A 13,252-nucleotide genomic window follows, 5' to 3' on the forward strand; every position below is an offset into this window, starting at 1 on the left:
TTCTTTTTCTATTCTTAGCTAGCCTTCTGATGAAATCCTTTCTTCTATTCTTTTAGTATAGTTTTAATGTAATATATATCATAAAATAACAAATCAAGCCTTCTGAAACATGGAGTCAGATCCTCGTCTCTTCCCTCATCCTGAGACCCCTGTGAACACTGTCACATTCTCCACAAGCATTTCCTTTCACTATTGAAACATGGCACAGCCCACCCTCCATCCTGATTGCTTTCCAGTGGAATTCAATTCCAGTTTCACCTCCAGAAGCCACAGGACCCCAGGAATCTCCATCCCTGTGCCATGCAGAGAGCCTTGGCTGCCCTCCTTTCCATTGCAGCCTCCCTGCCTGATTTTCTCCATTTCCTCTCTGCTTTCCACTTCCTATCTCAGTGTCCCACTGCCATCTCCTCAATCCAGTTCTCTGCTCCTGGGCTTTCATTTCAGGTATTAGAGAGCGAGGAATCCTGTCCCAGCACCTCTGCAGGACGTGGAGCTCGCAGGGCAAAGCACACACACACACACACAGCTGGCTGGAATGGCCCTGCTGCATCCCTGGAGCAGAGCTGCTGGGAAAGCCCAGCTCCCAGAGCTGTGTTTTCACAAGGTCATGGAAGAAATTAAAGAGACCCAACTGGAACTTTCAAGAGCTGATGAGAAAAAAAAAGAATTGAAATGAAGTGTGCCTGGAGTCACCCAGTAGATCATTTAGAGGGGTGATGGCCAAGAAGTGGAAAATTCGATTCCCTCCACTGGGCAAGGCTGGCTCATGTTCCTGGCAGCAAGGTCTGAGCAGGGGCTGCAGCCCATGGTCCCAGACTGGAGGGAAGGGTGTGATGGTGTTCACAGGGGTCTGAGGTTGAGAGAAGAGATGAGGATTTGACTCCATGTTTCAGAAGGCTTGATTTGTTATTTTATTATATATATTGTATTAAAACTATACTAAAAGAATAGAATAAAGGATTTCATCAGAAGGCTAGCTAAGAATAGAATAGCAAAAAATGATTACAAAATTTTGTGGCTCGGACTCTCTGTCCAAGCCAGCTGACTGTGACTGGCCATTAATTAGAAACAACCACATGAGACCAATCACAGATGCACCTGTTGCATTCCACAGCAGCAGATAATCATTGTTTACATTTTGTTCCTGAGGCTTCTCAGCTTCTCAGGAGGAAAAATCCCAAGGAAAGGATTTTTCATAAAAGATGTCTGTGACAGAAGGGATAGATGGCTCCACTTGAAGGAAGCTGCCTGGCATTTTCTGTGGTGCAGGAAAGTGAAGTTTCCCTCAGATGCCTGGTTTGGGAGGCTGCCATGTGAGCAGCTCGGAGCTGTGCAGTGACTCACTGCAAATCAGCTCCTCCATCTCCCTGACAAGCAGAACTCAGACATCCCCAAATCTTGGCAAGGCAAAGATTAACCCAGAGGCTGAGGGCTGCTGATCCTGCTGCCAGCCTGGTACCATCTGTCCCTCAGGTCACAGAGCTGGGGACAGGGTGACAGTGGTCACAGTGACAGTGACACAAACCTGGCACGGGCAGAGCATGAGGGGATCATTCGTGACTTATCCCTGGAGCCTCCTGCTCTGCTGATCACCCCCTGCAACATCAGCACAGCAGCAGCAATGGTTTCACTCCTGGGGCTGTGTTGAAGATTGCAATGCAAGTTGTTTTCCATTACCATCTGTATGGCAGATTACCTTTGTCAAGTGGGCAGTTTGCTTTATCTCTCTCTTTGAGTGACCACATTCACTCTTCCCTTGGGAGGGGACATTGCTGATAACAGCAATATTGAATTGTCACTGCAGTGACAATTCAATATCAAAACAGTGATATTGAATGTCACTGCATGGCTGATAAGAACTACAGCATCCCATTGGGAGATGTGAGCCCAGAGGGAGGAGCCAAGCATTGCTACCCAGATATAATCCAGAGGTTTTGAGACACCAGCACAGCTTTCTCCAGTGGATTCCCCACAGGAACAGCAGCTGTCTCTTCTCCCACTGGATCCTCAGAGGAAGAATACATCCTTCTCTACAGGATCCCTGCTCCAGCAGAGCCACCCCTGACACTGCAGGAGGGCTGCAGCCACAATTCCAACGGGGCTGCCACCAACACCCACAGGGTGTCAGGTTGGGTTCTGACTCTGTCAATGTTGTTCTAGTGTACTGCATTGTTTATTTTATCCTTTTATTTTTTTCCTTTCCCTATTAAAGAACGGTTATTTCCTGCTCCCATATTTTTGCCTGAGAGCCCCTTAATTTAAAATTTATAGCAATTTGGAGGGGTGGGGAGGATTCACATTCTCCATTTCAGGGGAGGCTCCTGCCTTCCTCAGCAGACTTCTGTCTTCCAAACCAAGACAGGGCTGCTGGGTGGGAGATTGTCCCTCAGCTGCACCACTTCAGAGCCAGCCATGTGGAATTCCTGCAGGGTCAAGCAGACTTTGCACAATTCTTTGCAGTGCATTGAAAATTAGACTTTTCATGTTAACATTTTCAAAGTACCAGTCTTCATAAATAGCTAAAATAATCTCTCTGATATATGAGATTTTTTTTTTTTTCTGTGATGTAGATGTTTTCTCATTTTTGTTCCTTTGTGCAGGGCTGTTTCCATTAAGGGCCAGAACATTTTCTCAGTAGAAGAGATGAAAAAGTCTCTCAGCTTTTAGGGAGGGAGACCAAAAAACCGTCACAGAATCCATGTGAAAAAGATGACAAAAGCCTCCAGCAGCACTGAAACTGTCTGATCTGCTGTGCCAGAACATTTGAAGCCACCATGAAATGAGGACATTTTTAACTAATTCCCAAAATTATGAGCACTTGAGTGTGACTTTTCCTGGGAGTCTCACAACTCTCCAGAGCATTTCTACCACCTCCAAAAATCACAGGTCACCACCAAAGGAACTCAAAAGATTGGATGACAAATCATTACTGTCTGCCTTCAAATAACACATTTGTGGCTTTTCCTTTTGGTTGGCTCCTCCTCACTGAACCTGACTGTTCATCCATGTCAGGTACATCAGATTCCCTCTGGAACTTTGAGAGCCAGAAACTCTCACTGAGGAAAATTGAACTGAGACTTTCATGCAATAAGACAAACCAATTTCCTGAGGAAACAGCAAACATCATAGATTAATGGTGTGGTCAGGAGAGAGGGCAGTGCTGAAGTAATGCAGAAAATGAAAGGCAAGTAGCTTATGGGGGGAGGGAGTGCCTCATACAGAACTTGAATTTTGTGTTATTTTTGGATTACTTTTCACTCTGCTTTCTGCAGCTTCCATTTCACTGGACACAGCCCAGTTTTCACCCCAGTGCTGGGTTTCAGCCCATGCCTCCCCTTCCCTCCTGCACCTCCTTTTCTTAGAGGTGGCCCCAGGCACACCTTTTAGTGAGAAGCTTCTTCCAGAGGGGCTTTGTCAGAGGCTGGACCCTCTCCAGTCACAACACAGCTGAAGCCATGACTCCTTCCTGCTCCTTCATCCTCCTCTTTCTCCTTTTCCTTCGTCTTGGAATGGATTTCACTGGATTCACACAAAATCATTTTTTCCCCCCTAAATTTTATCCTCTCACCTTCAGTTTCACGCAGACAAGCTGGACACTGGATGTGAAGGCTTTCCTCTGCTTGGACCTCAGCCCCTGCCTAAAAGATTCTAATAGACAGGAAGGAAGTTTCCAGACAAGAAACTGAGATCAGGAACAAGAAACTCAGATCAAGGAACTGAGATCAAGGACGTACAGAAATAAACACACAGAAATAAGTTGAAAACCCAGGAGCCCTCCACTAAACAGGGCACAACATTGTGCCTGCTCTTTTCTCCAGCCCCATACCTTTTTTCCTGCACTTTTACTCATTTGTTTTTCCCTGCTGCTGTTTCATCACCATCATCTCCTCTGGCCAGTGCTCTGCTCCCCACTCCCTGCCTGGCTCAAGGGGCTCCACACTCTTCCCCTGCCCCTCTTCATCCCAGTGTAAGAGCCTAAATGAGGGATGCAGGACTCCAGGCACTCTCCAAAATGCAGTTTATTCCATCCAAGAGGTTACAGCAGCCCAGGGTGGTGGGTGACAGAGCTGTGCCCACAGCTGTCAGCTCCAGCTGCAGGCCTGCAGACCCTTTGGGTTTGGTTACAATGCATTATTTACTTTTCTTTGCTGAGCATCTTCATACAGCAGAACCAATCTATACCTTAACTTTTATCTATAGCCTATCATAGCTACTGTAATTACCATATTCATGTTACTGTTCTCCAATAACTACAAGTCAGTACATTACTGTTTAAGCTAGAAGTTGTTTTTCAGTTTTCTTGCAGTGGAAAATTCTGAGACCTTTTTTCTGCTTGCAGCTTTGCTGACTTGTTTGCCTGTGCTATCTTTCTGCTTGGTAAAAACATCTTATTTTTTGAGGTGGGTTTATCCTTTGCTCTAAGCCATAAAAACCCCTTTTAACTAACACACCCTTTGCCTCCTCGGTTATCCAGTCAGACTGGCTCAGCAATTCTTTTCCTCTATATCAAAACTTGCTTCCATCTCTATTCCTTCATCAGACTCTACATTTAAAAATCTTTCTGCCAAGCACACATATCTGTGAGACTTTCTTGTCGAACTTTCATCCTTCCCAACATCCCAGGGGTGCAATCTCCCTTCAGTTTGCCATCCAGCCCTTCTGCCAGCAGAGCCACCAGCTGCCTGCCTCCCTCTGCCCCAGGAACTGTGCCCAGGGGCAGCAGCAAAGCCCAGAATCCCTCAGCAGCCAAGCAGGATTCCTGCAGAGGAACCCAGCCCTGCTTCCCTTGGAGTCTGCCACGCTGGGGAGAAAGCCAAAGGCAACACCCCACTTGTTTCTCCTACTAAAATGGTGCTTTTGGTCTGCTTTATTTCTCCCCATTGCTCTCCTTCTCCTCCCACCTGAGCACATCACATTCCCAGGGTGAGTGGCTGAGGCTGGGGCTGTGTTCAGTGGAGTGCCTGGGCTGTGTGCAGGTCTCTTGTTGCATTCACATTTTCTGGACAAATCCCTTTGCCCAGGATTTTTCTCCTGGGAAGCTGAGAAGCCTCAGAGAAAAGGAAAACAATTCTTATCTCAGTTGCTTCTCCTGTGTTGTGCTCATGTGGAATGTGTTTGGAGATTGTTTACCCACAGGTGATTGTTTCGTTGGATTCTGCTGTGAATTGTTTTTACTCTTTGGCCAATCAGGGCCAAGCTGTGTTGGGACTCTGGAAAGAGTCAGGAGATTTCATTATTATCTGTTTAGCATTCAGTAAGTATCCTTTCTTTATTCCTTAGTATAGTATAGTATTCTTTAATATATCTATAATATTCTTTAATAGTATCATTGAACAATAAATTAGCCTTCTGAAAACATGGAGTCAGATCCATCACTCCTTCCCTTGTGGGGAGACCCTGCAAATACAATATTCTGTGAGCACAGCCGTGTCTGGGAGAGCCTCTGCAAAGCTTGAAGGCATTACCTGCACCATGAACAGGCTTCCTCCCCCTCAAACACACACACACACACACTGAGACTGCTGCTGGCTCCATGAATTAAATATTGCCAGCGTGTTACAGCATCACATTGCAACAAACATCACCATTAGCATTGCTGAAAGTCAATTTTAGGAATTCCCTCTGAGCCCTCTGCAAGGATACACAAACTTCTAACAAGATAAAGATATCCCATGAGGATCCCCACACTCTCCTTGTGTTTTTGGGATCCAGTTTCTCCCTAGGTGCACCCACTCTGTGATCCCTTGGGAGCCTGCTGGCCTCAGAACCCAGCTCTGCCTCCCACTCCAAAGCTGAGGAGGTTTAAACTCCATCAAATCCCCCTGAACCATCACTCAGGATCACTCTGTGAGAGCATCCTGCCCTTGGCAGCCCAGCCCAGCCTCCAGCCCAGGCAGGAGCTGCTGCAGGCAGCTCAGAGATCTGCACGGGCAGAGCCCAGCAAAGGCTGCTCCTAAACAGCCCAGGATTTGACTCTGGGTGAATCAAACTGTAATTCACAAAGTAATTGCTTGGGCAAACTTGCTTGAAAGCAGACTCATGCCACAGAATACTAAACTTGCATGGAAGGCACACAGCACTACATCTTTTCTTTTTCCCTTTTTTTTTTTGCCTCAAAAATAAGACCAGCAAGGCAGTTTATCATGGGGTGGTTTTTGGCTGCTGTTCCAAGCAGAACCCATTTAAGTGGACAATTCCAATTGTGCCTGAAAAACAGAGACAGCAAAAACAATGCAGAAGGCAGTTCCTGGTGTTTACAGAGATGCATAAGGTGAATGTACCAGGGCTGCTAATCAAACATTCTGCCTGCTTTTATGGGTCTGGGAAGCCTGAAAAAACCCTGTGTATGGGCACCAGCCTGCATTTTGGAATAACATTTCCCCTTTGGTGACACAGAGGTATGACATTTAGATGCTGCTCTGACAGATGCATTATTTCATCAGAGCATTTCAAGCAGGCAAACAGGGGAGCTTTGTTTTCCCTGTTACTGTAAGGATTACATCATCTGCAACCTTTCTACCAGGAGGTCTCATTTCAAATGACAGTGAATATTGTTGTGAGAAATGCCTGTGTTAGCTCTGCTTCAGATGTTCATGGGATTTCATCCATTCCAGCTCCATTTCTAGGTGCTTTTGCTGGATTTCACCCTCCTCAGAAGATTATTTGCTGACACCTGGGGTAAGTTTAGAGCTTCCTGACATCCCTGGCAGGGATTTGTATGGCAATTTAATCCATCTAATTTAGCTGTAACACAGGTATCTGTCCTTAACCAAACATCCTTGGGCTTCTCTGCCTGCAGCCCAGATTTGTCAGTCACCCTGGCTCTGCCTTTTTGGATTGGGGACATCTATTTTGAGAGCTGCCACTGTGAAAATCAGAGCAAGGAAACCCAAAGGTTTCTATTTTTCTCTGCTTTCAGATTTACAGGCAGCCACACAAACCAGCTGTGATAGTGGATCTCCTTGGTGCCAAGGAAGTGACCAAAATTTAGAAAAAAGATTATGCTTTTGAGATATTTTTTTACTTCTTTTGTTCTTTTTTTACCATATTTTTTTTCTTTCACGTAACTGAAAACTGCAGCCAGAGGGTGAGGGGGAGGGAGATTTTATAAACACTTTTAACAGCAATGGCTAAATTGAATCCCATTGTTACCTCTCAGTACAAAACTAAACCTGCAGATTCTGCCACAGAAGGACACAGCCTTCTGCTGCTCCCAACCACATGATCTGAGCAATTTAAGAATAAAATTCAGAACCTGCTGTACTTACTAAGCTGGAGCCTCATGTGGCCTGTGTTGAAATTGGGTGACTCAGAGTGGAGTATAATACTCTGTCCTTGCAGCAGAAATAACAGCAGCAGGTTTGGTGGAAGATTCAGGGGGAACTCACCCCTTCCAAAGGTTTTTCCTGCTTCATTCAGCTGTGAGGGGCTGCCCACACCAACCACCCTTCACATCACAGGGAGTAAAGCTGAGAACTCAGATATTATTGATCACTTTGTTTTAACATACAAACTCAGGCTGCTGCTTCCAGTTCTGGCCCCAAGGCTGGAAGCAGCTGCTGGTTTCTGAATAACCCATGCAATTCAGACCACCTGCTCAAGGTTTAGGTACCAGATAAACTGAGAATAACTCCAGCCTTGTAACAGCATTCCAAAGTTCATTCCTATATGGCAGCACATGTGAAGTAGGTTTACTATCCTCCTCTGCTGAAACAAACAGCTGGACCAAAGGGAATACTGTGGAAATGTGGGCATTTGTCAGCTGCTTTGTGAGAGAAGGAGGGAGAGAAACCCTACCCCAGTATCAGCATGAGGTGAAGAAAACATCCTTAAGTACAGCACCAAGAGACTTGGCACACATTTCTGTAGCTGATGTCTTGATGCAGGAGTGGAGCAGGATCTTGAAATATGCTGGAGAAAGTTTGGCTCTTGTATACCCAAGTTACAGAGCAGCCAAATGGGAACTGGTAGACAAAGGAATTACAGAGGAAAAAAAAAAAAAAAAAACCAACAAAAAACCACCCCAAGCATCAACTAATTATCTCCTTATTCCAAACTGGAAATTATCCAAAAGAAGGGAGACAAAGGAGGAAACAACTAACACTTTATAACAACCCAGTTTATGAAACTCTGGGGCAGTGAAACATAACCTAGCATTTAAGGACACTGGATGTGAGGCTGAATTCTACCAGCAGCTAAACCCTCCCTTCCCTCTCCCAGCCATAAGAGTGACAGTCACATTTTTAACTCAGCCTGGCAGCAAATGTAGTTCAAGGTCCCCAGAGTCCCAGAGCAGCAGACACAACCCCCAGGAGGGTCTGCAGTCCCTGCAGGCTGTGACAGCAGGGCAGGACGTGTCCCCACCATCAGGACAGCAGGGTAGGACATGTCCCCACCATCCCCTTGTAGCTATGATATTTTATGAAAAGTCCTTTCCTTAGGATTTTTCCTCCTGAGAAGCTGAGAAGCCTCAGGAACAAAATGTAAACAATGATTATCTGCTGCTGTGGAATGCAACAGGTGCATCTGTGATTGGTCTCATGTGGTTGTTTCTAATTAATGGCCAATGACAATCAGCTGGCTCGGACTCTGTCCCAGACACAAACCTTTGTTATCATTCCTTCTTTTTCTATTCTTTGCTAGCCTTCTGATGAAATCCTTTCTTTTATTCTTTTAGTATGGTTTTAACATAATATGTATCATAAAATAATAAATCAGCCTTCTGAAACATGGAGTCAGATCCTCATCTCTTCCCTCATCCTGAGACCCCTGTGGACACCATCACATCCCCTGGCTGGCTCAGCAGAGAGCAAAACAAAACCCAGCCAGCTTTGCTCCAAGGTGAAAAGGGCACAGGTCAGCAATCACAGCATCCTGTCAGAGCTTGGGACAAACCATCACATAATCTAATCTAACATTTACATCATACACAGGCCATAAATTTAGTTCAGAGCAGAGATTGCCACCATTACCCATCCCAGGCCTCGTCATTTGATGGAATTGTGATCAATCTTCCCCAAATTAATTCTGTATGAAATCCACCAGCCTCCAACAGCTCTAAACACCCTCTGGTTTAATTTACACCCTCTTACACCTAATCCTGAGCAGCACAAACCACCCCAGGCATCAGCTGCTGCAGCAACCAAAGAACTGAGCCCAAACATGAGTTCAGCCAGAGTATGAGGCAGCACAGCCTTGGCACAGCACATGTGGAGGATTCCCATCCCATTCTAAGGAGCTGTGCCAGAAGCACATGCAATGACCTCCTCAAAGGAATCATTGAATCCCTTCTGGAATTTCCCTTCCTAGGAAAACACACAGGATTAAGGCTTGGTGCATGGAGTGGGTTTGTAGAACTTACAGGCAAAAGGAGTCACAAAGCAATTTATAAACACAACACTGCTGTCCCTGCTGCTTATTTACCTTCTTCCCACCCTACAAACCCTTTTACACACAGAGACAAACCCCCTCAGCCTGTCCAGCAACAGCCAGGGCTCCGATGAAGATTTTCACAAGGGAGGCTCCTGCTGCCCATCAGGCAGAAGAGAAACTGGGATTTGAGTCTCCCTCCTTTTATAAGGCACCCCAGCTGTTATTTGCCTATTCCTAGGAGGCACCTGATCAGAATTTTGATCAGAAATTCTGTAACCAGAAGTTGGTTTCCTTTCCAATCAGTTTTTCCCCAGTGCATCTGTGGTTTGGACATTGTATATCAGGCAGAGGCACAAAAAAATCTCAAACATTTTAACAGAATCAAAACAATAAATGTTGGAGATGATCAGTGCTAGAGAGAAAGGATGAAGCTTTTCCATGTCAATTCCATATACACTGAAGAGCAAGCAAAGCAGACAACAAAAAAAGTCACCTTAAAAGTCACCACAGGAGCCACACTCAGCCCAAATTTGACTCAGGCTAATGTCCCAGAGGGGATGTCTGTCCTTCCAGCCAATAAATGGAGCATTTCTTCAGGGAGATGGTAAAAGATAAAGTACTCAACACTTCTCAGTTTAGAACAGAATCTATTTTTATTCAACACAGGATGGTGAATGGATTAAAGTCACAATATTCAGCATTAAAAAAAAAAAACAACAAATCAACTCTGCAGTTGCATTTAAATTTAGCTGTACCTACTGGTCACTCACATTTTGACATACAGAATTTTGTCAGTCTTGCCCATTTCCAGATATAAACACCTGATACTAACAATACACACAGTTTATTCACTATTTGGGGGACTTTTAGGTTTTTTTTTAAATAGAAAACCAAGTGTTTTTGTCCAACAAATTTGTAGTTTGGAGGAACTGAAATGTAATCTGTCATCATCCCATACCCGAATCACTGCAGTGCAAAACCTATTCAAATAAATAAATAAATAACAGCAGCAGCCCCAACAAATATAACCCAAAACACATTTGAATATCTTCAGAAATACAACCAAAAGCTTTTTAACATCAGACTTCAGCCCACAGGGAACAGCTTCTCAAAATCTGAGTGCAGCAGAGCTTGAACTGTTTCAATAAACTAGGATGAAGCTCTACACATATTTTTGGGGAAGGGGACTGGAATTCCCAGCTAAAGTTGTCCTCCCTCCATCTCTCCCTCCCCACACAGGCACTGAATTGTGCCAGGACAGCTGCTTTGGGGTTGCAGTGTTATTTTTGCCCCATCAGAGGCTGTTTCAGCAGTGGCCCAGGTTCAGCCTGGTTGAGTGAGGAGCAGTTGGACATTCCAGGAGCAGTTTCCCATTCCAGGAGGATGGAAACCCTTCCAAGTAACATTAGAAGGGCTCAACATTTAACCACAAGCACAGCACAGATTTTTGAGCTCAGTTGTTGAGAATCTCCCCTGGTTTACTCAAAATGTAAGTGAAGTCAAACTTCCATCCTTTAAGTGCAGGGCCAGGACCCTCCCAGAGCTCCCTGCAAGGACCTGGCACCTTCCCCAGATCCCTGTGGGGTCATCCCTGCACCTCTGCTCAGCTAAACAGATAAAAATGAGCCCATCCTGACACTGCCCAGGTCAAGCATTAAGCTTGAACCAGCAATTCAAAGACTGAGCAGGTACAAAACAGCCCTGGAAATTAAGTGTTAGCAGCAGCTGATGGGACATTCCTGAATATTTTGCAGGGCTTTTAAAGTGTTTTGCTAATCAAGTGTAAAGACTCTTGCACTGTCTCACAAAACTTAAGAGCACAGAGCAAGACAAAGGCCTAGAGCTTTAATAAATACAGTTAAGGATAACACACAGTTTAAATTACCTAATCTTTGTGATCTAAGTATAAACACCCCATACAAAAAAGAAAGATTTCTTTTCACTTTGTACATCTTAAAAAAAGCAAAATATAATCACAGAAACATTCTGTTTGCCAAGCAGACAGCTGTACAAAGAAATGATATGTTCTGAAGACATTACACCATCTATTTTCTGGGTAGCACTAGGTACTCAAATGTTCTCTTACAAACTACCACCCACACAGGTAATTTTTCTTCTCTGATATTTTGGCTCCAAATCTGAAACCCAGAGCCACTTGAGAGAGATTTCTGGATATGAAGGCCCAGATCTGATGATGATTTCCACATGCACACCCAGCACTGGAACCCAACAGGGACCCTGTGCCAGGGGGCACCAGAGCAGCTCCCCATGCTCAGCCCTGAGCTGCTCACACAGCTCTCAGCTCTCTGCCACCCCAAAGAAACCCCTCTCACGTCAGCCCAGCCTGGCAGGGAAGGTAAAATGCACAATTTTATAATGCCCTGAAAAATCATTAGAGCCTCCACTGGAAATTCTGACTCATAAACTGCTTTTTGTTGCTTAGGACTCTTTTTTATCTTTTTTTTTTTTTTGCATAATCCTAATGGAGGACTAACATCCATCCAGAGGATCTGTGAAAACTGCTAACTGCAGTACACAGCAAGGGTAAATTCTATTTTATAACCTACCAAAAGGCTGGATGCTGTCCTTGGGAAGTAGAACTGGAGCTAAACACTCATAACACAGCCAGGTGATTACTGTGTGAGCAGCTTTAAACCCTAACAGCAGCACATCTTAATAACCAGCTGATAGTGCCCTCTATAAAGTGATGCTCTCAGTGTACACAGATGACATCAGAGACACATTGCTCACTGACCCTGGGACAGTCACTCACACACTATTAAAATTTCAACTTCCTCCTGCACCAGCTTTGCCTCGATTGTTGGCAATTACACGGTTCATAGTTTCAATTAAAAACATCCTATCAAAAGAAATAAAAAAGGCACTTGGTATTTCTCTTTGGCTCAGTTGAGGCGTGCTGCTGAAGCCTTCCCCAAGTCCCCATCTCCCCTCTGATGAGCAGTGGCCATCCTGAGGTACTTGTTCATGTGCAAAAATCAGAGCTCCAGGGGTTTGCCATGTCTCACACTGCTCCCAGGAATCCTGCAAGGCTCTTCACCACACAGAGACCCTTCAAACACAGAATCAGGTGTCCCATGGGGTGGGGTTCTCAAGGAGCAGCTCCATCCTCTGGCACACTCCTCATCCCAGCTCTGCTAGCTCAGTGCTCTTTGAACCTGGGGGAGAAAAGCAACCAGGCAGGAAAAGCTGAGCTGTGAGGCAGAACAGGCACCAAAAGGCAGAATCCAGCCCCTGCTGTGCATTTTTCTATTCTCTCTGTTTTACCTCTCCAAAATTCTACAATCAAGGGGCTCAATTTAGATTTTGTGTCTGGATTCAGTGAATTCTTTTTTTCTTAGTTTGAAATTCAGAGTCATGCTTTTCTTTAAGGAGAGCTTTTAGAAAAAGTTACATTCTAAACTATTAAACACAGGGCAGGCAACTCCCCACCTGCACAATGAAACCCACGGAGGATTAAATATTTGAGAAAAAAAAAAAACCCACAAACAAGAGACTGTGACAGTCTTACAAATATTTTTGAAATATGTTATAAATGAAAATGTCCATGGTTTGAAACATCAAACTGAGTTCTGAAGCAGAATTAAACCAGACAGAAATGGATCTACACAAACCTTAATGTGTCCAATCCAGTCTACATTTAGGTATTATGGGACAAAGGTTGGAATTGATCTTGGAGGTCTTTTCCACCCTTAATGATCATTTATGGCTACATATGGAAGGCTTAGAAATGTGTTTTCAAGGTGTTATTAAAGAGCAGCAGCCATAAAAACACTTACAGGGTGTGATCTGCATGACACTGAAGTTCCTTCTGGATAAGACGGAGTAAGAGCTGCAAAAACAATCACAAAATCTCCTTTAG

The 13,252-nt window shown here is 44.6% G+C and overlaps 1 protein-coding gene across 2 annotated transcripts in view; it reads right to left on the reverse strand.

Moving 5' to 3' along the window:
• Window positions 1–10,063: 10,063 nt before the first annotated feature.
• The window catches only part of SLC37A1 (solute carrier family 37 member 1), a 36,593-nt gene continuing 33,404 nt past the window's right edge, over window positions 10,064–13,252 (reverse strand). For both annotated transcript variants that reach the window (XM_058824684.1, XM_058824685.1), the window contains 2 exons: window positions 13,170–13,222; window positions 10,064–12,548 (listed from right to left, as the gene is read on the reverse strand). In XM_058824684.1, coding sequence (XP_058680667.1) covers window positions 12,533–12,548; window positions 13,170–13,222 — 69 coding nt within the window. In that variant the 3' untranslated portion in view covers window positions 10,064–12,532. The remainder of the gene's footprint in view (window positions 12,549–13,169; window positions 13,223–13,252) is intronic.

The sequence above is a fragment of the Ammospiza caudacuta genome, chromosome 2 (assembly GCF_027887145.1).
Source record: "Ammospiza caudacuta isolate bAmmCau1 chromosome 2, bAmmCau1.pri, whole genome shotgun sequence".
NCBI classification, from domain to species: Eukaryota; Metazoa; Chordata; class Aves; order Passeriformes; family Passerellidae; genus Ammospiza; species Ammospiza caudacuta.